Source organism: Salvia splendens, chromosome 16 (assembly GCF_004379255.2).
Source record: "Salvia splendens isolate huo1 chromosome 16, SspV2, whole genome shotgun sequence".
Lineage (NCBI taxonomy): Eukaryota > Viridiplantae > Streptophyta > Magnoliopsida > Lamiales > Lamiaceae > Salvia > Salvia splendens.
This window is the reverse complement of record NC_056047.1, coordinates 19,845,073-19,871,989: the sequence shown is the minus strand read 5'-3', so window position 1 is coordinate 19,871,989 and position 26,917 is coordinate 19,845,073. Positions and strand designations below refer to the sequence as shown.

Below are 26,917 nucleotides of genomic sequence, written 5' to 3'. Positions count from 1 at the left end.
ATTTTGTTCGAATCTAGGTACGTGCTCTATTTTCTTCACCTTCGTTTCGGATTAAGTTAAAAAGGGCATGTCGTAGTTAGTTAGAGTTTCAGTTTGTTGCTGCAGCTTTTCTACCGTACTTGCTAATTCTGGAATTATGGTCCCCACTGTTACATGCTTTCTGTCTGCTTTTATTAGGTAGTCATTTACACGGTCTAGGAAGTAGGTTTAATATCCCGTAGCCTTGATGATGTTTGATCTCAGCATGTTTACAGTTTCCTAGGTCTACTATTTACATTTCTTGCCTAGGTCTAGTCGTAGTTAAACCTCAACCCAGTTTGCGTGGCAGCAGCCGCCCTTGTCCAGAGTTTCTAAATGCTTTCTTACGTGTCCATCTTCGTGGGATCGACCTCTGCTTCTCTATACTAATCCATAGTATTCGGGTTGAGGGATCTTTGAAGGGGAGTGTAGTGTGCCCAACGACATAGCATTCCGTGTTCTCTTGAGTTCCTAGACCAAGTGATCTAGTGGATTCATAGGACTTGGCATCTCGACCTAGCATCTTGACACATTAAACAGCGCACTAACCGCAATCCTCTCTTCAAATCCCAAGAGTTATATGGACATCTTCATCATCTAAAAACAGTGATTCCCCACTGTTCAATTTAATTGATGAACTTTTATGGTTAAAGTTGTAAATTAGATAATATGCTAATGATCTTGGGAAACTTCTTATATTGAAGTTTAGCAGTGCACCAAACCCAATCTCTCGAACACCTCTTCTTTGATTCTTGTTTAGAGATTTGAGCATGTCAACGAAGAAATCAGTATTCCTTCTTCCTGCCAAAGTTGGTGACTGAATGGCTATATCATCTTGAACAACTATTTTCTTGCCCTTCTTTGAAGGTGCCTTACTATTACTTGCACCATCATTCTTTCTTTTCTTGTTATTTCTTATACGTTCTACTTCATCTGCCAATTAGTATATCATCATCAGCAGCAGCAACAACATCACCAATGTTCTTTCCTAATACACAAAAGATCCAGTGTGTTAAACGGTAAATTATCATTATATAAACTCAAAGTATCATTTTATCCCCTGAAACTATCATTTTACCAACTGAAACTATCATTTTATACCCTGAAACTATCATTTTATACTCTGAAACTATCATTTTACCTTCTGAAACTATCATTTTATCCCCTGAAACCATCATTTTATCAAGTGCAACTATCATTTTACCTTCTGAAACAATCATTTTATTCCCTAAAACTATCATTTTATCCCCCGGGAGCATCATTGTATCAAGTGCAACTATCATTTTACCTTCTGAAAATATCATTTTCAATTTAAAGATTTATCATTAATACACATGAGATTTATCATTTTACCTTCTGAAACCATCATTAATTGTCTATCATCATCAGCAGCAGAAGCATTACGAATGTTCTTTCCTAATACACAAAAGATTTTAGTGTGTTAAACGGTTTATGTTATTATATAAAGTAAATTCAAAGTAAATTCATCATGTTGTCATATGTAACTCTAAATCTACACTAAAAAAACTATAGAATCTAAAAAAAATGAGAATCGCAGGCAAATTGATAAAATCGATCAAAAACAAAAGTGAAATAAGTAAAAAACTTCATCCAACCATTCTTCGATGATACTAGAGCTTTTTCCGTCGTCATATTTCAGAAGTTGAATGGTTTTTCCTTCGAAACTGATGAAGCAAGGGTTTGAATGCAATTCGGAGGGTTTGGATGCGATTCGAAGGATTCGAGTGTGAGAGAAATTGAATTCGAAGGGTTTGAGTGTGAGAGACATTGAATTCGAAGCGTCTAGTTCACGTTTTCTTTCAACGCGCTAATTTTATGATGAAATGACAATTTTGCCCTTATAAAAACGAAATATGATGGTTTTATTTGATATAATGATAGTTTTGTTTGATTAAAATGATACTCTGAGTTGATAAAATGATAGTTTTGCCGGATAGAATGAAACTCTGAGTTGATAAAATGATAATTTTATTGATTTGTAGGTATGTACATTCCTGCATACAATGATACTCTGAGTTGATAAAATGATAGTTTTGCCGGATAGAATGATAGTCTGGGTTGATAAAATGATGGTTTCATGGGATAAAATGATAGTTTTGTTTGATTAAAATGATACTTTTGTCTGATAAAATGATAGTTTTGCCAGATAGAATGATACTCTGATTTCATAAAATGATAGTTTTGCCGAATAGAATTATACTCTGAGTTGATAAAATGATAATTTTATTCATTTGTAGGTATGTACATTCCTGCATACAATGATAGTCTGAGTTGATAAAATGATAGTTTTGCCGGATAGAATGATAGTCTGGGTTGATAAAATTATGGTTTAATGGGATAAAATGATAGTTTCAAGGTATAAAATGATAGTTTCAGGGGATAAAATGATAATTTCAGAAGCTAAAATGATAGTTGCACTTGATAAAATGATAGTTTCAGGGGATAAAATGATAGTGTCAGGTGATAAAATGATAGTTTCAAGGTATAAAATAATAGTTTCATGGGATAAAATGATAGTTTCAGGGTATAAAATGCAAGAAAAAAGTTGTTCAAGATGATAAAATGATAGTTTCATGGAACAAAACACATCACTCTTGTTCAGAAAACACTTCACTCTTGTTCACAAAACACATCACTTTTATTATGATTTCACTTCACTCTTATTTGCAAAACAACTATAAATAAACCATGTAAACATAATACAAAGGCCATACGATTTTCATAATCAGTTAACATTTATAAAAACAACTATAAATCTAACCACAGAAACTACAGTTTTCATAATCACTTAACATCAGTGAAACAACTATAAATCTAAACACAGAAACTACGGTTTTCATAAATCTAAACACAGAAACTATCATTTTATAATTTGAAACTATCATTTTACCTTCTGAAACTATCATTTTATCCCCTGAAAATGTCATTTTATATCAAATGGCTTCAATCTGCCTTCTCATTGAATCTACCACAATTTCTTGAATCATGACGACTCATCTCAAGACATTTACCACACCGTCGTAGAGGCTTATTTGCTTTCCTTATTGCACTCTCCCTGTTTGATACTTTGTCACTAGTTGATCCTTTGGTTCTAACAACATCTGGAGGGTACATCAATTACATCAGGTACTGCCATTCCATAAAATTCCTCAACCATCTTTTTCTTTTCAATGACTGAAGGTATTGCACAATTTCCAAATTTATGCTCTTCCAAATTATTAAGACCAGCACATAACAAAGGCAGATGATCCATACTTCCCTCAGACTTTTGGACTAATCGATAAAAGTTGGAGAAGAACTTTTTCTTAACTTCCTGCTTTTCATCCAAATCTGCAAGGTAAAAGATAACATTATTACAATAAATACTATCATTTATCTGACTGAAAAGTAGAGTTTTTACAAATAAGGTTAAAAATGGAGCACACGTTCAAATGGTTGTATCTCCTCAGATGGTAGATCATGGGCTGCCTTTAGTAAAGAGCTCTTCAACCACCTTCGACCAAAATATTTCTCAAGAATGAGATTAGCAGACTTATTCTTCAACAAACAAAATATATGACAGCATAACAAACCAATTCTGGAAAACTTCTTACAACTACAGTCGAATGTGTCTTGCTTACAATCATACTTAACATCTCATGTTCTACCATATTGGTCCTTGACCTTATACATCTTGATGTTATCCTCAACAGTTATCGAAACAATCTCACATACCATACTTATTTCTTGTTGTACATGTTTGAAAATAGAATCAGTGTATATTGTAGATGCATGCTTCTCACTAAGCAATTGGGTTGACAAATCAGAAATAGTTGAGTAATCCAAGTAGTTCAATCGTGAATTGGCATTCCTTTGATCTCCCACAGCACAGTTAAAGAAATTGATGAACTGTACAAGATTTGCATGAGGCTTTGTGTAGTTTTTAAAAAAGCTATTCTCTGATTCAGACATCGATGTAGTCCTAAGAAGTGACCCCATGGGAAAATCTCGAAAATAAGCAGGAACCCAGAATTCTCTATCTTCAAACATCGATCCAAACCAGTGCACGTCTTCTAATCCATATCGTTCCATTAAATCATTCCATATTATATCAAACTCATCAAGCTCTAACAAATCAGACCATACACATGCATTCAACTCTTTTTTGAAATCTTCATTACCAAGCAAGGATTTGGGCAACTTATCTGACACCTTAACCATAATATGCCACATGTACCATCGGTGCCTTGTTTGAAAAAGTGCTTGTTAAACAACAAGTTTCATCCCCCAATCTTGATCAGTGATAATCAATTTGGGTGCTACCCCCATACATCGAACAAAACAGCCAAACAACCAAGTATATGAGTCTCTACATTCACTTGATAACAATCCAGCTCCAAATGTAACTGCTCTGGAATGGTTATCTTTTCCAGTGAATGGAGCAAAAATCATGCAATACCTTCAGAACATAACATAAAAATGAATTATATTTTCATACATACAGAAAAGTATCATTTTATCAACTAATAATATCATCTTATCAGCCGAAAGTGTCATTTTATGTCTTTTAGCAACAAAAGTAATATACCTGTCAGTGTTGTACGTTGAGTCAAATGAAATTACATCTCCAAACATATGATAATTTCGTCTTGAAATAGCATCAGCCCAGAAGAGTTTAGTTAATTTTCGATGAGATCCTATCTCAATTTCATAATAAAAGGCATCAGATGATTCCTTTTGAGAACGCATATAATCAAAAATCATTTGAGCATCTGAACCATCAATATTGGACATAATATCGTGATAACCATTTCTAATATCAATAATATCACATCCAACATTTTCAGGTCCACCCATTAACTCCTTCAGAAGTTTGAATGTGAGTGTGGGACCAATATTACACCTGCCACAATCCTCCATAAACCTCCGATGGGTAGGATCCAGACTGCGATTGGCCGTCATAAAATGCCTATGCTCATCCGCAACCATTAAGTGATTATGATACTCAACAAACTGATAAACCTCATACCCTTTGCTCATGCCATCTGAAAAATATCGCAAGTTGAGCTTAGCAAGACATTCACACCTAAATGACCGACACCTACGCTTCTTAACAGACACTTCAGTTGATTTGGATGCATCACCAGGTATAAAATTCTTAGAGCCTTGTCTGATGCAAGCCAAATACTGCCACTTAATAATACCATGAACTGATTTGTTGCCCAGTTTACGAATGCCAAAACCAACTGAACGAGCATAATGTTCATAGAAATTAATGAAAATAAGAACGCAATTGAACAGGTAAATAATGAAAATAAGGACGCAAAATTGAAAACATCACACCGATCACAATTCTCAATTATGCGAGAAATATGGAAACAAAATCTGGAGATTATGGAATAATGAACCAAATCGGAATCAAATCTGGGAACAAAATCGATGAGAAGAGGAATATGGAAACAAAATCGCTGAGAAAGAGGAGAGAATCGAACTGAGAGAGAATGAAAGAATGGAGCGAAATTAAGAAATTAAATGAGGGAAAAGACATATTTACCCTCTGCGCCTTGTATAGAATGATGGGGTAAAAGACATATTTAGAAATATACATGAAAACTATATTCATTTTGTCATAATGCCATATACTGGTAATTAATTTAATTTCCCATCCGAATTGTTGTATTATATAGACCAAAGGAAAAAACAATTTTACAACAACGCTATATAAAAAAACATTACTCTAAATAAGATGTGATTTCAAGAAATTATAATTCACGAAAATAAAAAAATTATCGAAGAAACAAAATTCACGAAGAATTGTTGGATAAAATGATAGTTTCGGGGAATAAAATGATAGTTTCAGTGTTTAAAATGATAGGTTCAGTGATAAAATGTTAAACCCACACACAAGTATTTACAGAACCAGCTTATGCTATATTTATCATTTTATCAGTAAAAAGTATCATTTTATCAACTCAGATTATCATTCTATCCGGAAAAACTATCATTTTGTGCAATAAACCTAACATATATCATTTTATCAGTCAAAAGTATCATTTTATGAACTCAGAGTATCATTCTATCCGGCAAAACTATCATTCTTTGCAATAAACCTAACATATATCATTTTATCATTTTATCAGTCAAAAGTATCATTTTATCAACTCAGAGTATCATTCTATCTGACAAAACTATCATTCTATGCAATAAACCTAACATATATCATTTTATCATTTTATCAGTCAAAAGTATCATTTTATCAACTCAGAGTATCATTCTATCCGGCAAAACTATCATTATATGCAGTAAACCTAACATATATAAGCCAAAAGTATCATTTTATCAACTCAGATTATCATTCTATCCGGCAAAACTATCATTCTATGCAGTAAACCTAATATTTGGCAAAATTCAGAAATTAAATGAGGGAAATGACATATTTACCCCCGCACTTTCTTTTATGAATTAAATCTAAGTTTGAATCTCAACCACAAGATTAGAAAATATGTATGGTTCAGATTTGGTTATAGGGTTATTACGTGATTTAGGGGTTATCATATGATCACAACTCTCTCTCTATATATATATATAGATATATATATAGGGATGTATTCATTTCCTTTTTGTATCTTTTGTTCTTTGTTCTTCTTAATCTCAGCCCCACGATTTTGTCATCCGACGGTTAGATTGGTGCCACGTGTCATTTAATAATGCAGATTTTCAGTTGAATAATGCACTGATAAGTCGTATTCTAGGCCTCGGTTACTGGTCAGTATTACAGGTTTAAATGATTATATTTGCAAAGCAGTTGCTCAAAGTGTGCAGGATAAGTGTTTTGGCCAGTAGGGAAGTTCCGGAGTGTTCGGGTAGAAAAAGCGCCAGCATGGTCTCATACTGATCCGTATACGTGCTAAAACGGCTTGAGATGAAGAAGACGGATAGCTGGGACGGATTACCCACAATTAAGGGCAAAGAAGTCAAATTGCAGCGAGGATTTACCCTAAAATCAAGGGTAGCCTCCCTATAAAAGGTAGCCAAGTTGGAGAGAGAATGAGCCTTCGAGAGACTTCAATTCACCATCATCTTTAGGTAGAGAGTTCTCTCGGTAATTTCAGTCTTTCAGCCGTGTCCCACTTCTTGCCTCGCCGAGCCATGATCACCTGACGTTCAGAATGTTCCCGAGTTCCAGTCATCGTCCGTTCCAGTTAGCTAGATCGTAGTTCCAGTCAGAGATTTTATCGCCCGGAGTGGCAAACAATCTTTAAATTGCTTTCGTAGTTTAATTAGTTCTCCGTCTTTACGTTGGATTTCTGTTACATTTTGGGATTTTGTTGTTTTGAAATGCTTGCTTTGGATATCCGAACGTGTTAATGCTATGAAGTTGATTTCCGTTTCGTTCATTGTAGTGTTCTTTTCTTTCCTTGTCTAGTTAGCTTAGATCTAAGATTTCTCGGTGTTTTAAGTGCTAAATCTCTAAATTCTGTTACGTAACAAATTTCTTTAGGATAGGTAAACAAGTACTATTTGATCTGGAAGTAGATCGTTGCATGCAAGGCTTCGTTTTATTTTCTGAATCGATCTTTCATGTTGACCAGCATGCAGAAGTCCAGTTTCAGCGTTTGATTTCAGATTTGATTTCTTAGTTTTAGATCTGTGTTCGCGAGTTGTTAATCTGCGTTTGCCGGGTTGGATCTGGAATTGTTATCTGAGTTTAATTTGTGTTGTTGGAGAAGATGATGTCTACATCCAGATTGGGGACCACCTTACTTTTATTTACTTTTGCTTTCTTTTGTCCTTCACCTCTGGTTGTACCTGCAGATCTGTCAGCCTAGTCACCACTACCTCCACTACACTCTGAATATTCTGTTTAGCCAAAAATAGAAATACCGTCCTTTCCAAACAATTTCTGTTACACCATGTCCCCTCATTTCCACGTACACAGTTGCATTCCATGATCTGCTCCCCCATCCTAGTCAGTAGGACGCCACCCTTTAATTACTCGCCTAGGTAGAAACTCAACCCGAGCGTGGTAGCTAACCAACCCTCCAAAACATCACCGCAGTAGTTTAAACGCACCATCTCTGTGGGATTCGACACTTACCTCCACTATACTGATCAGTAGAAGTGGGTTGAGGAATCTTTGAAGACGAGGTCTAGGCTTAGTTAGGATCTTTATCCTGCCAGTAGGATATATCCTCACTTGAACGACACCTACGCACCACGTTACCTCTTCAAATGGCGCCGTTGCCGGGGATGTATGGCGTTTTAGATACTATTGTGTGTGATACTTTGGCGTAAATATTGTGTATAATTTTTTCTCTTTTTCTTTTGTTTCAGTTTATGAGAAGCAGTTCGGATCCTAATCCGTGGAAACCGAAGATACTTCAGCGAGGATCCATACTTGTGACCACTCGTTCTGGCCTGTCAACAACTCTTTCTGACCTAGACACGAGTAGCGACGAAGAACAGTACACCATAGAAGGACCAATTCCCGTGGAGTTGCCACTGTTGGAAGGCAATCCAGGAATGGCTGCCAACATGGACGAAGATCCAGAGATCGGTACGCTGAATGCGCATACCGAAGGAGAACCACCGCAAGCTATCGTGGTCACCCCGGGACATACTGCTTGTGACGTGAAGCCTCATGTCATAGCGATTCTATCTACATACTGCGGGAAAAGCTATGAAGGGCCGTATGAGTTCCTTCACGAATTTTGTAAGATTTGTAGAGCGCAGAGAAGACCAGCAGGAGCGACTGAAGATGATTATAGGCTGAAAGCTCTGCCATTTGTGCTCAAGGGGGAAGCGAACACCTGGTTCATGCGCTTGCCCCCTGACTCTATTGAGACTTGGGCCGACTTCAAGTCAGCATTCCTGGGCGAGTTTTTTCCGTCATCTAAGACAAGCGCACTGAAGAGAGAAATAACGAATGTGAAGCAAGGATATGACGAGCCCTTGAGCGACTATTGGGCAAGATACATGGGTCTTTTGGAATCGTGTCCCAACCATCGCATGGCGGACATTGAAGTACATCATACTTTCTACGAGGGCATGAACGCGGTAACCAAAGACCTGGCCAATTCATCTTCGGGAGGAAGCTTCACGCAATTACGGGTCAGCGAAGCAAAGAGAGTCCTAAGGAAGCTACTGAATGCAAAGAAAGAGTATGACCATTCAAGGGAAGGATACAACCGAGAGCGGGCTGCTGTTGCATCGACTACTGATCAGGAGAACAAGCTGGAGCAGAAAATGGACTTGAAGATGGATGAGCTGAAGAAGTCACTTTTGAGTGCCATCGAGAAGAGCACTCCACCACCTCTCCCAACTGGAAACTACAAGGGTGCAGAGCAGGGGAATCAAGGGGCCCAATACGAGCATCCGAATGACTTGATCAGTACGGAGCAAGCTAACGCTGCTGGGTATTTTAACCAGAATGGGAATTGGATCCAGGGGAGACAACGGGACGCACCATGGAGGGACCACCCGAATTTTCGATGGGGAGAAGGGAACCAAAACCAGAACCAAGGTCAAGGCCAGAACCAATATAACCCTTACCCGAACCAAAACCCTAACCGTGGACCAGCAAACCCAGACTTCCAGCCCAACTGGTCAGGAAGAAACCAACAAGCCCAAAACCATAACCCACAAAGCTCAAACTCGAACCCTGTTTACGTGCCACCCCATCAGAGAAATTTCCAAAACTACCAAAATCAACCAAACCAAGCATCCCAACACCATCAGAACCAGAATCAATTCCAAGCCCAGCACCAGAATCAATATCCTCAAGATCAGTACACTCCTCCTGCCCAATATAACCAATACCCGCCTAATCAAGGACAGCAAACCTTCCAGAACTATCAACACCAAGGGCCGGGTCATTTCCAAAACTCAAACAGGCCGAGGAGATCCGTTGAGGACATGATGAGTGAAATGCTAGCATCACAACAGAACATCAAAGGAGAATTGCAAGCCCATAATGAGGTCGTGCAGGGGATGCAAAATGCCTAGAAAGAACATAAGGCGAACATGGATATGATGAATAGGCAGTTAGCTCAACTGGCCAGTTCGATGGGTGATTTGAAGGGAAATGCAGGAAAACTCCCATCTACAGTCCAAATGCCCGAGAAGGCAAATGTGAGTAAGGTCACGTTGAGGTCAGGAACTACTTATGATGCACCTCAACCGAAACAGCCGAGTGAAGGATCGAATGGAACGAAGATAGGAGGCGAGACAATTTCAGCTGAGGAAATAGGGAATTTCATGCCTCGAATGCAGGATCCATTCTTCCTGGATGATACACCAAGTATAAGAGAGGAACCCGATGCCTTACTGACCAGGAAGGAACCTCCTCAAGAGAAAAATCCCAGAATGGAGGCTCGGACCCAAGAGCTACCAAAGAAAGTTGCTGAGGAACCCGTAGAAGAGAAAAAAGGGGAGAAACCATTCCCATTCCGATTTGTTACAAAGAGGAAGAAAGAGAACCCGGTCGACTACTTGTCGATTTTTGGAAGGTTGGACGTCACCATACCATTCCTCCAAGCCGTGAAACTACCCCCGCTCGGAAAATTCATTAAGGATTTCATAGCCGGGAAAGCTTAAAAAGATGGACAAATCATGGTGGAAGGGATCGCATCCGCAATTGTGCAAGAGAAACTGCCGCCCAAGAGGGCCGATCCAGGTATGTTCACTTTACCCATAACTATAGGGGATGTGAAAGTTGAACATGCGATGTGTGATCTTGGAGCTTCCATTAATGTCATGCCATTATCAATCTATAACCGACTGAAAGGAGTGAGGCTGTCAAACACTAGGGTGTTGATCCAGCTGGCTGATAGGTCGTGCATAAGCCCTGAGGGAGTTTTAGAGAACGTGTTGGTTAGAGTACAGGAGTTCACATACCCTGCTGATTTTTATGTGATCAAAATGAGTGAGCATGAAGCGAGAGAGTCTAGTGGAGTCTTGTTAGGGAGACCCTTTTTGAGAACGGCTAAGACAATAGTGGACATGGCCGAGGGGACTATTTGCATTGATTTTAATGGTGAGAAGTTTACTTTTGATATAAATGATGCCATGAAGAAACCCATTGATTCTGAAAATCTATGCTTTGTTGATGTGATTGACCCTCTAGTCCAAGATTTTCTTGAGACCGAACTATTACAGGAAAAACTCCAGGCTTTAGATGCTTGTGATCAGGCCGACGAAGAAGCTGCTGCGTGGTGTGATTTGATCAGTAGCCAGGGGTTGACCGACGAAGAAATAGAAGGAGCGATCAAGGAATTCTGTCAAAAGTCGGCGTTCATTGGAGCCGCAGGGGCCAAGCTTCCAGTCAGTACGGAAGAACCTTCAGGGGAAGACTTAAAGAAAGACGGGGAGGCCCAGAAAAACCCTCTACCCGAAGACACACTTCCACCCCAAGTCGAGCTAAAAAAGTTACCATCGAACTTGAAGTATGCCTACCTCGGGGAGGAGAACTCATATCCCGTAATCATCAACAGCAGTCTCACAAAAGAACAAGAAGCGCGGCTACTGGCTGTGTTGAATAGGAATAAGAAGGCAATCGGATGGAGCCTTACAGATCTAGTAGGGATAAGCCCCGACGTTTGCATGCACCACATCAGGCTAGAAGAGGGAGCGAAGGCTCATCGAGATGCTCAAAGGAAGGTAAACCCTAACATGCGAGAGGAAATTTTAAAGGAAATCTTGAAGTTGTTGTCGCTAGGGATTATCTATTCAGTGCCGGACAGTGAGTGGGTCAGCCCGATCCACATGGTTCCAAAGAAATCCGGGATCCAAGTTGTCAAGAATGAGAGGAACGAGCTGATTCCAACAAGGCTGGTCACGGGTTGGCGAATGTGCATCGACTACCGGAAGCTGAACAACGCAACAATGAAGGACCATTTTCCTTTGCCTTTCATCGACCAGATATTAGAGAGATTAGCTGGGAAAAAATTTTTCTGCTTCCTAGATGGGTACAGCGGGTACTTCCAAATTCACGTGGATCCTGAGGACCAGGACAAAACCACTTTTACTTGCCCGTTTGGAACCTATGCATACCGTCGCATGCCTTTCGGTTTATGCAACGCTCCAGGTACGTTTCAACGATGCATGATGAGCATATTTTCCGATTTGATTGAGGAGTGCATAGAAATATTTATGGATGACTTCACGGTTTACGGAGACTCGTTCGACTCTTGCCTTCATCATTTGGACATAGTTTTGGAAAGGTGTCAAGCAAAGAGTCTGGTTTTGAACTTCGAGAAGTGCCATTTTATGGTCACCGAAGGGATAGTCCTAGGACACGTAGTCTCAGAAAGAGGTATCCAGGTGGATCGAGCCAAGGTGGATGTCATATCCAAATTACCATTCCCTACTGATCAGAAGGGAATAAGGGGTTTCCTGGGACATGCTGGATTTTATCGAAGATTTATAAAGGATTTCTCCAAAATCGCCCAACCCCTTACCAGACTGCTTCAAAATGATGTGGAGTTCGTTTTTGATGAGCAATGCAAGGCAGCTTTCGATCTTCTCAAAGAAAAATTAGTATCCGCACCTATCATACGAGCTCCTGATTGGAACCATCCTTTCGAAGTAATGTGCGACGCCAGCGACTTTGCGGTAGGGGCCGTGCTGGGTCAGAAGATCGATGGGAGGAGGCACGTAATTTTTTATGCGTCCAAGACTCTAAATCAAGCCCAGCGGAATTACGATACCACCGAAAAGGAGATGCTGGCAGTGGTGTTTTCTTTCGAGAAGTTCCGGCCATATTTGCTGGGATCTAAGGTCGTAGTATACACTGACCATGCAGCCCTTAAGTATCTAGTTACCAAGAGAGAATCAAAACCACGCTTGATCCGATGGGTACTCTTGTTACAAGAATTTGATTGGGAGGTGGAAGATAAGAGAGGAGTCGAAAACAAGGTGGCAGACCATTTGAGCAGAATAGTGCAAGAAGGAAACAGCGAGGAGGTGCACGACAAGTTTCCAGAGGAACACTTATGTGAGGTGATTTTTGCACCCAGAAAAATTGATTGGGAAGAAGTGTACAAACTTACTGGTCAGAATGATGCAGCAAAAGGAAAAGAGAAGGTAGGGCAGGAGCCATGGTATGCGGACCTGGCCAACTACCTAGTAACTGGAGAACTTCCAGAGGTACCAAGTGTTACCAAAGCCCAACGAATGAAGATCAAGAGTGAGGCAAAATATTATTTTTGGGACGACCCTTACCTATGGAGGGTAGGATCCGATCAAGTGATAAGAAGGTGCATTCCTGACTGGGAATAGCGGGATGTGTTGACCCACTGCCATTCGTTAGCATGTGGAGGGCACTTCGGATCCAAGAAGACGGCAAGGAAGATTCTGGATAGCGGCTTTTACTGGCCAACTCTCAACAAAGATGCATACGAGTTCTGCCGGAGCTGTGAGCGTTGCCAACTGACCGGTGGAATATCTGCCCAAGATGAGATGCCGCAAGTACCGATTATTGTTTGTGAATTATTCGACATATGGGGAATGGATTTCATGGGGCCTTTTCCCTCGTCCTATGGCAATCTGTATATCCTAGTCGCGGTGGATTACGTCTCCAAATGGGTAGAAGCGACGGCCACAAGTACGTGTGAAGCAAAGGAGGTGGCCAAATTCTTAAAGAGTCACATTTTCAGCCGTTTCGGAGTCCCAAGGGCGATCATCTCTGATCAAGGTACACACTTTTGTAATCGTACAATTGAAGCTTTAATGAAAAAGTACGGTGTGCACCATAGACTTTCAAGCCCCTACCACCCGCAAGCTAACGGCCAAGCCGAGATCTCTAATCGAGAGATAAAGAAGATTTTGGAGAAAACTGTAAATCCTTCTCGGAAGGATTGGAGCGTGAGATTAGAGGATGCTCTCTGGGCATATCGAACAGCCTACAAGACCCCCATTGGTATGTCCCCTTACCGAATAGTTTTTGGAAAAATGTGCCACTTACCTGTAGGGATCGAGCACCGAGCATACTGGGCAGTACAGAAAGTGAATATGGATGCTACAGCCTGTGAGGAGGAAAGGAAGCTGCAATTACAGGAGCTTGAGGAACTTAGATTGGAATCTTTCGACTCGGCCATGTGGTACAAGGAGCGAACGAAATTATGGCATGATAGAAATCTGAGAACCAAGGAGCTCCATGTTGGCCAGAAAGTACTACTCTTCCAGTCAAGATTGAAGTTAATGCCCGGGAAACTCAAATCTAAGTGGACAGGACCGTACATCGTAACAGCCCTTCGAGCTAATGGAGCGGTGGAGATTTCAGGGAGTCTTTCTAACTCTGAGCCTTTTGTTGTGAATGGACATAGGTTGAAAATCTTTAGGGATAATAGTGAGGTGGGGGTAGTGGATGAAATTCCACTACTACCACATACTAAGGTCACATACTGATTAGTAAGATAGGAATTTGGAATTCCACGTGGCTAGTTTCATTTTGATAATATTCTGCATATACTGGCCAGGTAGGATTCCAAATTACCTAAGGAGAATGTAAATACTGTATATACGTAATTAATTTTTGCATGCTTGAAAATTTTCTAAAAATCCAAAAATATATTTTCGGGCCTTAAATTTAGGTTGGGGTACACTTTGACCAAGAGATTACCTATTTAGTGTCACTCCAATTTGTATTTAAGTGCCATTTTGAATTATTTTCCGTAATAGGTAAGTATAGAGGGAAATTGTGGATAGGACGTAAATTTGAATTAAGCGTGTGCAGCTTTTGCAGGGTGGCAGTGCTGGAATGGTGTGGAGCAGAGAGAGTACACACGCTAGCCAATCAGGAACCAACGCCTGTCGCCCAACCACTTTTCACATGAAGCGGCATGACCGGTAACCACTGATAGCCGGTTGAAACCACCTGCAACTGCCATTTCTAATCCGAACTAAACCAACCGACCCTCCCTTTCTCCCTCAAAAACCCTCATTTCCAAAATACCTTTCAAGAAATTCTCCTCTATCCCTCTCACAGAACCATCGTTCTCAAACCAAACCCTAATTTCTACCGTCAAATCACAAATTACAGTCATGGGTAAGAAAGCTATCGCGAGGAAAATCAAGCCCCGTCGTGCGAACACCCAAGATACGCAGCCGCTGCGAGAAGAAACCCCGGAGGCCCAACCACAGTCGAACCAACCACCCGCACCGACTGCTCAACCGCCGGCCACTATTTCTTTGGATGCCGTAATGGTATTCCTTCGCCAACAAGACCCGACTAGGGACTGGACGGCGGCATTGACCAATTTCGGCCACACGGGGGGCATAGGAACCGCACCCAGTGGAATTCCTCATGCACAGGTCAGACACGCAGAACTATAGTCGGAGGAAGGATCTCCCTCAGCCACCGCGGCATCGGAACCCTCGGTACCAGATTCGGCAGACCTGGAAGCTATCGCCGCGTTTTACAGCTCCGACTCTGAGGAGCGAAAGAAAAGGTCCAGCCAAGTAAGGGAAACCCAGGGAGAGAGTGGCGGAGCAAAAATGACGCCCGAGAAGGACCCAGTATTTCAAGAAGTAAGACGGCCAGAGATAGATCTGAACGAATCAGCCAGGAAACAGGGCCTCATGACGGACGAGGAGTTTGACTCGATAATGAACAGGGTAAACCGAAGAGAGGAGACAACTGACTTGGTGGCTGAGGGTCTGGACCTCGCACCAAGATCAGTAGGAGAGAATGAACAAGCTCTTAGAGAACCCATACCGAAGGATAAGACATCCCAGTCAGAAGGAGAAGAGGAGAGGGAAAAGCAGAGTGAAGCCAAGGAAGCAGGAACAGAGACAACAGAACCAGAGGTAGAGGCATCCACCCCAGTGGCACCTCCGGTAGTTAAACCGATCCCCGTCAGAAGGAAACTGGTAGTGAAGACAGGCTCCAAGGCAGAGCCACCCAAACCGCAGAGGAAATCGCAACGTTGTTTGGGTAAGTGGGCACCCAACAGGGCGAAACCGAACACGGCGGAGGATCCCCTAGAGATCGTGAGCGACGACGAACCCTGTCCGGCGCAAGAGGATCAGGGTGTGGAAGCCGAGCGGGTGGCTGAGGGACTGGACCTCGCACCCGAGTCAGTGAGCCCCGAACAATTGGAGAAGGAAGATGCCAAGAAAGAGTGTAGCTCCACTACCCAGGAGACGCCACCAACCGAGGCGGAAGAGGAAGCTAGAAACCAAGTAGAAAGGAAAAGAAAGGGCAAGACCGTTGTGGAGGAAAAATCAAAAACCAAAAGAATGCGTACCCCGAACACAGGCATAGTGATCACTGAGACTGCCCGGAGGACCCCATCAAACCGGCAGACACAGAGCGATAGTGAGTACGAGGCCAGTGAAGAATCTGAATCAGATAGCGACACAACCATGGAAGAGGAGGAATACAAGGAGCGGGAACTCCCCAACGATCATCGAGAACTGTTGCATCCACCTGCCGAACCACTCCGGTATAAGCGTTGGACGGTGGAACTCACGGATGACGTTGTGGAAGAGATGAAGTTGTTTGACGACAAGAAGCTCCAGTCAGTTTACCGCACAAAGAACGCAAAAGGCAAGAAGGTTAAGTGTGGAAAGGTAATTCATCTCCCATCCTTAGATGAATTGCAAATTAGTGAATCGTTTCTAGCCCTTTTGCATGAGTTGGGTTTTGAATGGTTGTTGAGGAATGAGAAGTTAAGTGTCCCGGTCGATTTGGCCAAGGAGTTTTTCGCAACTTTTCGATTCGAAGTCACAACTGATTTGGATATAGAGTGTGTTAGCTTCAGGGTATTTGGAGGAGAAATTAGGATGAATCTGATTGAGTGGACTGTGAGGTTGGGTATATGCAGTTTGGAGGAGGCAATAGGACTTGAATGGAGAAACAGGGAGCGGGGGATTCCCCGCCGGCATGTGGAATTTGAGCCCCAGTCGGCTTGGGAGGAACTTACTCACCCCGGAGCAGGGCAGTTCCAATCCACGATCTCCCGATCGATCCACCTTAGCGACCCCGTTTTACGCCTGGTTCAACTTTTTTTAGACTACAATCTTTTGGGGCAGTCTAATTCGGCAGTCCGGACATCAATGACGGAGTTGTACCTTATATGGTGTGCAAAAAAGGGCAAGAAGTTGCACTTAGGGTTCTGGACTGCATACACATGTCACCCTCGTCGCAACTCACCCAGCACGGAATATTTCCCTCTGCCATATATTGGGAATCTTCATGAGGAACAACATCACCGTTTCGGAGGACGAAGACCTAACCCCACTAACGATGGTGAGCGCCCCAGGATTGTTCGACACCCCTCTGTTCGTCCGAACGAACACGGTGTACATGAGGCAGGGCGTGCCCCACTTTTATGCGATGGGAGAAGAGGCAATACCCACTGCTCGGATAGCAACAGCTCAGGAAGCACCAGGACAGGACCAGAGGCGAGACAGAATTGAACAATCTGTGGAAAAGATGGCTGAGGAAAATAGACAGATGAGGGAAGAGATGATTCGTTTAGCGTCAGCAATGGAACAGGTATTGAAGGAGTCTGCGGAGCAGAGAATACTGACTCAGAGGCAAGCCGCTCTAGAAAGGACAGTCACTGAAATGGCAGAGGAGAATCAGCAATTGAAGGCAGAGGTGATCAAGCTGGCAGGAGTTGTGGAAAGGATGTTGAAGGGCTCTGCAGAGCAGGATATGATGCATCAGAGGCAGGCGGCCATGGAAGCTATCGTATCAGATCTCGGGGAGGAAAACTCCAAGATGCAAAAAGCAATGAACAGAATGTTAGCCACTATGGATAACATCTTAGAAGAAATGACCTACCTGAGGAAGGAGCAAGCTGCAGGACCGAGTGGCCATGGTGGCCGGACTGATGAACCACATATCCAAGAGACCGGAGTAGCAGATGAGCAAGAGACAGCGGACGCCGAGGTGCCGGCAAGAGCCGAGGAGCCGGCGAAGGAAAATGAAACTGGAACGGAAGAGGACAACCCGAAGGAACAACCTGCACCACCTGCCCCACGAAGGAGCAGGCGACTTCGATAGACCCCCCCCCCTACTGACCAAGTTAGTTTTTTTAAGCTTTTTTTAACTTTTCGTATTTTTGTTATGTTGTGGTATTCGGTTAGGTAGTATAATCTGTGTTTGCGAGCAAACCCCACTTCATAACACTTAGCCTATTCCATAGTCTAAGTGTGAGAAGTTAGGGTTTGTTTCTTGGTAGCATGTTTTCTGTGTTTCTTTTGTATATACGTGTTTCTTTGTTTAGTGGATTTTGTCCGGTGTTCAAACCTCTCCCACTTAGCCTATTCCATAGCCTAAGTGTGAGAAGTTTCTGTTTGAGTTGTTATTTTTGTTTGTTATTTTGTTGTCTGTGTGTCTACCATACTGGCCAGTACTTTTTTTTCCACTTCACAGCCTTATCTGGGGCAGACACTTGTGAAGTAGGAGGGGGGGACGTAATGGCCAGTATGATGTATATATGTGTGTTCTGTGTTTGTGCTCGTTTTGTGTTTTTTAGGTCTAGTTTTTTTTATGTTGTGTGCTGATTTGGGCTTAAAACTCAACCGTCCTGAGCTGGAGGTGAGGGGAATTGAGGGAGATAAGACAAGCTGGAAAACCGAAACCACTCTCCTTAGTACCTCCTGACCAGTATAGATGATGCGAGTATGAGAGAAAAGCCCACACTTAGAGCCAAACACGAAAGCCCTCTAAAATGTGAGTTATAAGCCTTAAAGTGGAACCACTTTCCACATACACTTAAAGAAAAGAGAGGCTGCCACAATTTGCCTAGGGTGAAGTGATCACGGGTAGCAAATACTGAAGGCAGTAGGAACCCCCCCCATAAAAAAAAAAAAAAAAAAAAAAAAAAGAAAACCACCACTTTTAGAACCCTTTTTTCTTAACCTTTTATACCCAGATAAACACCCCTAGCCCCTGGGACTGTGTGTAAGGCATGAAACAAATGGAGCTTACTGGCCAGGAAGAAGTGTGAAAAAAGCAGAAACCAGCTGGGCAGGAAAGTTAGAAGAAAATCGACCAGGGAGACATTCCAGGTCCAAAAAAAAGAAGGGATAAGGGTGGCGAAGCCACGGAAAAAAAAAAGAGGAAGAAAGAAAGAAAAGAAGAAAATGGTCAGAGATTTGACCACACAAAAAAAATGAAGGAATAAGGGTGGCGAAGCCACAAGAAGCCTACTAACCAGTTGGAAACTCAAGCCAGAAGCACCAGCTAAGAAAAGCAACTGATCAGAAGCCTGATGCACACAATCCCCCTTCATAAATTAAATAGAAGTTTTTGAACCTTAGAGCCTTAGGAACATCTACCCAAAACACTACAACCCAACAGCCCCGTTACAAGCCTTAAAGTCCTTCAGTAGCTGCACGTGGGATCCAAGTCCAAAGCAATTGTGGTTGAGCATGATGAGAGAATTCAGTCCTAACGTTCCTGGTAAGGTGCGAGTGACTGAGTGAACCTAGTGGTTGACCGAGAGTGTGGGCGATCTTGACAAGCAGATGTACTGACTGGGAGAGAAAAGGGGGGGCGGCAGAAGTTCAAGGCTGTCTAAGGCCGGATTGCACCTGATCCCGAGGGGAGGGATGGTTGAAAATGTAGCCCAATCTGTTAGTGTTTTATGTGTTTCTGTGTTTGTGTTTGTGTTTTCTTTCTTCTTCGTCGTTGTAGTCTAGAGTCCAGTTTTAGGTAGAGTCGGGCAGGGAAGTAACCAGGCTAGAATGCGACTTATTGTTTTTTGTTTGTTCTTCACGCTTGAGGGCAAGCATGTGGTAAGTGTGAGCAGTTTGATAAGTCGTATTCTAGGCCTCGGTTACTGGTCAGTATTACAGGTTTAAATGATTATATTTGCAAAGCAGTTGCTCAAAGTGTGCAGGATAAGTGTTCTGGCCAGTAGGGAAGTTCCGGAGTGTTCGGGTAGAAAAAGCGCCAGCATGGTCTCATACTGATCCGTATACGTGCTAAAACGGCTTGAGATGAAGAAGACGGATAGCTGGGACGGATTACCCACAATTAAGGGCAAAGAAGTCAAATTGCAGCGAGGATTTACCCTAAAATCAAGGGTAGCCTCCCTATAAAAGGTAGCCAAGTTGGAGAGAGAAGGAGCCTTCGAGAGACTTCAATTCACCATCATCTTTAGGTAGAGAGTTCTCTCGGTAATTTCAGTCTTTCAGCCGTGTCCCACTTCTTGCCTCGCCGAGACATGATCACCTGACGTTCAGAATGTTCCCGAGTTCCAGTCATCGTCCGTTCCAGTTAGCTAGATCGTAGTTCCAGTCAGAGATTTTATCGCCCGGAGTGGCAAACAATCTTTAAATTGCTTTCGTAGTTTAATTAGTTCTCCGTCTTTACGTTGGATTTCTGTTACATTTTGGGATATTGTTGTTTTGAAATGCTTGCTTTGGATATCCGAACGTGTTAATGCTATGAAGTTGATTTCCGTTTCGTTCATTGTAGTGTTCTTTTCTTTCCTTGTCTAGTTAGCTTAGATCTAAGATTTCTCGGTGTTTTAAGTGCTAAATCTCTAAATTCTGTTACGTAACAAATTTCTTTAGGATAGGTAAACAAGTACTATTTGATCTGGAACCAGCATGCAGAAGTCCAGTTTCAGCGTTTGATTTCAGATTTGATTTCTTAGTTTTAGATCTGTGTTCGCGAGTTGTTAATCTGCGTTTGCCGGGTTGGATCTGGAATTGTTATCTGAGTTTAATTTGTGTTGTTGGAGAAGATGATGTCTACATCCAGATTGGGGACCACCTTACTTTTATTTACTTTTGCTTTCTTTTGTCCTTCACCTCTGGTTGTACCTGCAGATCTGTCAGCCTAGTCACCACTACCTCCACTACACTCTGAATATTCTGTTTAGCCAAAAATAGAAATACCGTCCTTTCCAAACAATTTCTGTTACACCATGTCCCCTCATTTCCACGTACACAGTTGCATTCCATGATCTGCTCCCCCATCCTAGTCAGTAGGACGCCACCCTTTAATTACTCGCCTAGGTAGAAACTCAACCCGAGCGTGGTAGCTAACCAACCCTCCAAAACATCACCGCAGTAGTTTAAACGTACCATCTCTGTGGGATTCGACCCTTACCTCCACTATACTGATCAGTAGAAGTGGGTTGAGGAATCTTTGAAGACGAGGTCTAGGCTTAGTTAGGATCTTTATCCTGCCAGTAGGATATATCCTCACTTGAACGACACCTACGCACCACGTTACCTCTTCATGCACACCGACTAATAATGCACCATTATAGTGTAATAATGCAGATCATCTGGACCGTTGATGAATGAGATCTAACGGTCCATATTAAGAAGAATAAAGGATTTAAGGGATGAATAGGAGAATAACGCTCCCTTATATATATCTTGAGAGAAATGATTGTACTGAGAAAAGGGATTTATTGATTTGATAGGGAATGATGGAGTATTTGTGCCTTGTGAGTTGATAAGAAAATTTCTAGCGCAAAGTTGAGAGAGAAACTACAGAAAAACTGAAAGAGAAAATGAGAGATTTTATCATACGAGAAGTGCTCACTGTGGGCACAAATTTATTATTATCGAGGTGGGTGGTTTGCAACTCAACAAATCTCCTCTCAAACCAACATCACACTGGGAACACAGTCCAACGAGTCATTCCGGGCTCAACCTAACCTGCATCATCCTGGGGCCGACCCCATGAGTCATCCAAGGCCTAACTCTAACACGAGTCTTTCAGAACCCGACCCTAACCAAAGCTCTTATACCAATTATTAGGATCATCGACTGCACATTAGTTTAATATTGTCTACTTTTGATCAAGCCATACAGATTTATTTTTAGATCATTTCCCTAAATCTCAAACTATTTGAATTAGACAACACTTATATATTAGTATTTCCATCCTTCTCAAACACTCCATCTGTACCAAAATAAGAGTCATATTTTGACATTTCGGTATGTCCCACAATAAGAGTCATATTTCAGTTTTACCCAAAATGGTAAGTAGGTCTCTACTCCTTACATTCTGCCAACTTATTACACTCACATTTTATTATATAACTACTATATATAAGTGGGACTTATATTCCACTAACATATTCTATCAATTTTTCTCTACATTTCTTAAAACACGTGGCATAGCTTAATAGAACTCTTATTCCGGGACGAAGCGAGTATAAAATAAATTTGCAACCAACACTACATGCATTATATTTATCCAAACATATCATTTTTATTGATAATCAGTGGACTTCTCTAAAAAACAAATTGAGCCAACCGCGAGACGTGTAGCGGATGCTCTTATGCCCTATCCTTAAATTTGTACTCCCTCCATTCCCTCATAGTTGAGACGAAATTTTTCAGCACAGAGTTTAAGAAAGAGATGTTCAGTGTGTTAAATAAATAGATAAAAAAGTAAGAAAGGAAAAAAAAAGTAGAGAGAATAGAGTAAAAAGTGAATAAAGTAGAGATAATAAAGTAAGAAAGAAAATAAAGTTACTATATATAGAAATGACTCAAGTATGAGGGAACTTCCCAAAATAGAAAAATGACTCAACTATAAAGAAATGGAGGGAGTATTTATTATTATTTTTATTATATCTTATTTTATATAAGTTGAAATTTTTAGTTAAAATATTAATTTTATAAATAAAAACTTCATAGTATAAATTTTAATCCAATAAACTTCACTAGATTTAAATCTTAATTAAATTATATTTAGGTTAATTATATTTTCAAAAAATTCAGGGTTGTAATGAAAGAAAAAAAAGTTAAGATTAACCTGAAATATGAATAATAATTTTTTAGTGATCTAGTGGTACTATTTCAAGTTCAAAAATAAAAAATTTGCAACTCATTTTTCTAAAAAGTTAACTTGAAGTTCACTTTAAAAGAAATAGATCAATTATTGAAGCTTAGAGCATCCACATTGGGGCGGATTATCGTCCGCCACTATAGCCATGCGGACGATGGCACATCCATCGTCCGCGCCCTATGCTTCCTCCGCGGACGACATGCCTTCGACCAGGCATCGTTTGCGGTATCATCCGCCCCACTGCGTGCGTCGCGGACGATACCGTGGACGATGCAACGCGTTTTCTATTTTTTTAAAATTTTATCTATTTAAACCCTCATTTCTCTTCCATTTCCCACACCAATAATTCTCTCACATCTCTCACTTTCCCCACACACCAATATTTCACTCCCTATCTTTCTCACTAAAAAAAGGAGACCCGGCGACGACTGGAGTACATCTGAGGGCATTACTCTGGCCTTGGCTCGGGCCATATTCGATTGCGTTCATGAGGCTGCGGCGGAATGCTTGACCGAAATGGAGCGTGAAGCGGCGGAGCAGGCCCAGGCGGCGGCACAAATCCCGAGGCCGATTCGACGTCGGACGTTTGTCCGCCGTGAGCACGACGTAGCTCACCAACGTCTGTTCGCACACTATTTTGCCGAGCAACCACAGTGGGGCCCGACGGTTTTTCACCGTCGTTTTAGAATGCGGCGAGATCTTTTTCTCAGCATTGTCCAAATGTTGGAGGCACATGATGAATACTTCCAGTATCGAGAAGATGGCATCGACAGACCCGGACTTACGCCTTTGCAGAAGTGCACGGTTGCGCTCCGGCAGTTGGCCTATGGCACCACGACAGACATGTTCGACGAGTACCTTCACGTCGGGGAGACAACTGGCCGCGAGTGCCTGAAGAATTTTTGTTGGGGAGTTGTGGAGGCTTATAGCAACACATATTTGCGAAAGCCGACTGTTGAGGATTGCCAGGCCCTGATGAAGATGCACGAGACGGCACACAGCTTTCCAGGAATGCTAGGGAACATCGATTGTATGCAATGGGAGTGGAAGAATTGCCCGACGGCGTGGAGAGGCCAATTTACTAGTGGATACAAGGGCAGCCACCCGACGATGATCCTTGAAGCCGTCGCTGACCATCGGCTCTGGATCTGGCATGCTTACATTGGTGTAGCGAGGTCGAACAACGACATCAATGTCCTCAACTTATCCAACCTCTTCACCGAACAATGCAATGGCAACGGCCCGGCCAACGAGTTCACTGCCAACGGACACCAATATCATATGAGGTACTACTTGGCCGATGACATATACCCAAGGTGGCCTGTTTTTGTGAAGACGATCAGTTGCCCAATGGGTGACAGGAGAGTTTTATTTGCGCAAAAGCAGGAGGCTGCGCGGAAGGATGTGGAACGGACATTTGGTGTGCTCCAAGCTCGGTGGGCAATAGTGAAAGGTCCGGCGCGTATTTGTTTCGAGTTGCGGATTGTTGAAATGATACTCTAATTTTATTTGAGCTATGGTCTAGTTGTGTTGATTTTCCCCTTTCTTCCCCGCTTCTTTAACCCCCCCTAGTCGCGATCAACTGTGTTTTTATCCTTAGAAAATGCGGGCGTGACAGTTTTAAATATTCAAATAAATAAAATGCTTAGGGCGGACTATAGGGCGGCCTATAGGGCATCCCCTGACGGTGAATGGGTAGGAGGATAAAATGCTGATGTGACGGAGCATAGGGCGCCCTATAGGACAGACTATAGGGCACCCCATTGTGGATGCTCTTAGTTATTTCCTTGAATAAATTAATAAAGAATTATCATAGGTTAAAAAGTTAAAAGTGGGACCAAATTGAGGAGTTATATTGGAGGTGAGATATTTCTGTAGAGATAAGAAAGTGAAAGAGATGTCACCACGTGATACTCTCAATTTAGTGATATCTCTACTTGTTTGTCATCACCTAATTTTTACCTAGTTTCTTTCTATTCCCTGTTAGAATTGCACTCAAGAATTGAATTGACAGAAAGTAAAAGTGGAATCTTATTTATTATAATCACACGAAGAACAGATCAAATTGATGCCTTGCCAAGCAAATTGCACAGTTGTTGTTGCATCCAATCTCAACAACCATCTACACAACACAAAAATTACTTGCTATCCCTTTTAACCATAAACTCTCTTACAGCAGCAGCTAAGTCCATGAATTTTGTGTCTGTGGTGGATAAAGCCACAACGCTTTGCAAACTGGACTTCCAACTCACTGCAGATCCATACATGGTGAAGACATATCCAGATTGTAACCTACGGTTATCAAGATTTCCAACAAAGTCACAATCACAGAAACCTCTAAGTGCATCTCCCTTATACTGAATGCCATACTCCCCAGCTCCCTTTAGGTATTTCAAGATCCATTTTAAAGTTGACCAATGTTCACTACCATGATCTGCAATGAACCGAATTGTAACACTCACAACTTGAGCTATATATGGCCTTGTTCCAATCATTCCATAGATTATACCGAAAGAGAGTACCTAAAACAAAATCCTAAAACACACTCACAACAAAATAAAATAATATTATAAACATGAGCAATTCTAATAAGTGATGGTGGGGTCTATTACACATCTTTATGAGTGTATTTTAGGATTTGTTTTAGGGGATTCCTTCCGACATTATACTACCTACGATGTTGGCATAAGGTATCAGGTTCATCTCCTACCTTTCTACCTAAGTTTTTGGCTTCTACTCCACTGTGAGTTTGAGATGCTGAGCCAATGGTGTGGAAGTTGGCTTGAAGTTCTGCATCCTGAATCTCTTAAGCAATCTAAAGATGTAGTCAGTCTGATTAAGCCACAGCTCTTTCATTGCTCCGTTCCTAATTATATTCATGCCTAGAATCCTCTTGGCACATCCAAATCCTGAATTTCAAGGGATAATCTCATATCAACTTTCACCATTTGTATCTCATGCTTGAAGGCTCCAGCAACAAGCATATCATCTACATATAAGAGTAGATAGGTTGTTGGAACTTCACCTCTCTTCATAACGTAGACACATTCATCGTATTTGGATTTATGAAATCCAATTTTCAGTATATGTGAGTCAAACTTTCTGTGCCATTGTCTACTGGTGTGCTTCAAGCCATAGAGCCATGCTCTTGAGTGAAGCCCCTTGCCACCAGTCTAACCTTATATCTAATCTTTTCATTGTCAGCAGATTCCAACTTCTTCTTGAAATCTTACAATTCACAATTTTTCTGTCAACAACCTTGTCTACCAATATCCAAGTCTTTTGTTCCTCAGTAGAGTGTCATTACACTTTTTTCTTAACATTTGTGCTGAAAAAAAAATGTCTCCACTACTATAGAACATGGTGAATAGTTTATTATTCCCATATGCACATTTCTACACTACCATACCACTTTTTATATGTTTCAAGTTTGATCAATAAACTTGTCCAATAATTTATTTTTCGCCCAATGATAAAATCCAAACATCAGTAAATGCCGAGCCCACTTGCATAAGTTTCAAGCAAGAAATGTCAACTTTTGATCATCCACTTTGCATAAGTTTCAATCTTATTAGACGTCAATTGGTTTGCAAGATTATTTCAAATAATTAAATATCTATTATGTTTAAATATCTATTATATTTAGTTCATGATATTGATTATTTCTCATAATTAAATATCTATTATGTTTAGTTCATGAGATTAAATCTCGTACCTTAATTCTAGATAGATAATTAATTAGGGTTTTTTGGCTTTAAAAACCAAAAACTTTCACCAAATTCCGATTTTTCCCACGAACTATGAGATTGGTTTTTAAAACCACGAACTTTCACATCGTATGCCATTTTTAAGTTTGAGGTTTGTGAAGAACACGACATTTGAGAACGATTTGTGCGGACGACTTGTGATGGCGATTCTGAAGATGGAACCCTAACACCCAAAATTGATTCGCCTACCTGAGGAACTATTCCAAAATTGATTCGCCTACCTGAGGAACTATTCCAAAATTGATTCGCCTACCTGAGGAACTACTGAATTCGAAATGAAGATGACCAAAATCTGACTGAATTCGAACCGAAGATGTAATAAAGATTAACAAAATCTGACGACTTCTTTTAGGGT

The 26,917-nt window shown here is 41.4% G+C and overlaps 1 protein-coding gene across 1 annotated transcript; it reads right to left on the bottom strand.

Moving 5' to 3' along the window:
• Nucleotides 1-947: 947 nt before the first annotated feature.
• On the bottom strand, nt 948-25,830 carry LOC121770319 (protein FAR1-RELATED SEQUENCE 5-like). The gene is made up of 10 exons (XM_042167069.1): nt 25,696-25,830; nt 25,506-25,592; nt 24,938-25,176; nt 4,851-5,188; nt 4,607-4,790; nt 4,373-4,477; nt 3,687-4,264; nt 3,295-3,369; nt 3,051-3,140; nt 948-1,006 (listed from the first exon to the last, which is right to left on the bottom strand). Exons 1-10 carry the CDS (start codon nt 25,828-25,830, stop codon nt 948-950), a joined length of 1,890 nt encoding a protein of 629 aa, XP_042023003.1.
• Nucleotides 25,831-26,917: the final 1,087 nt, after the last annotated feature.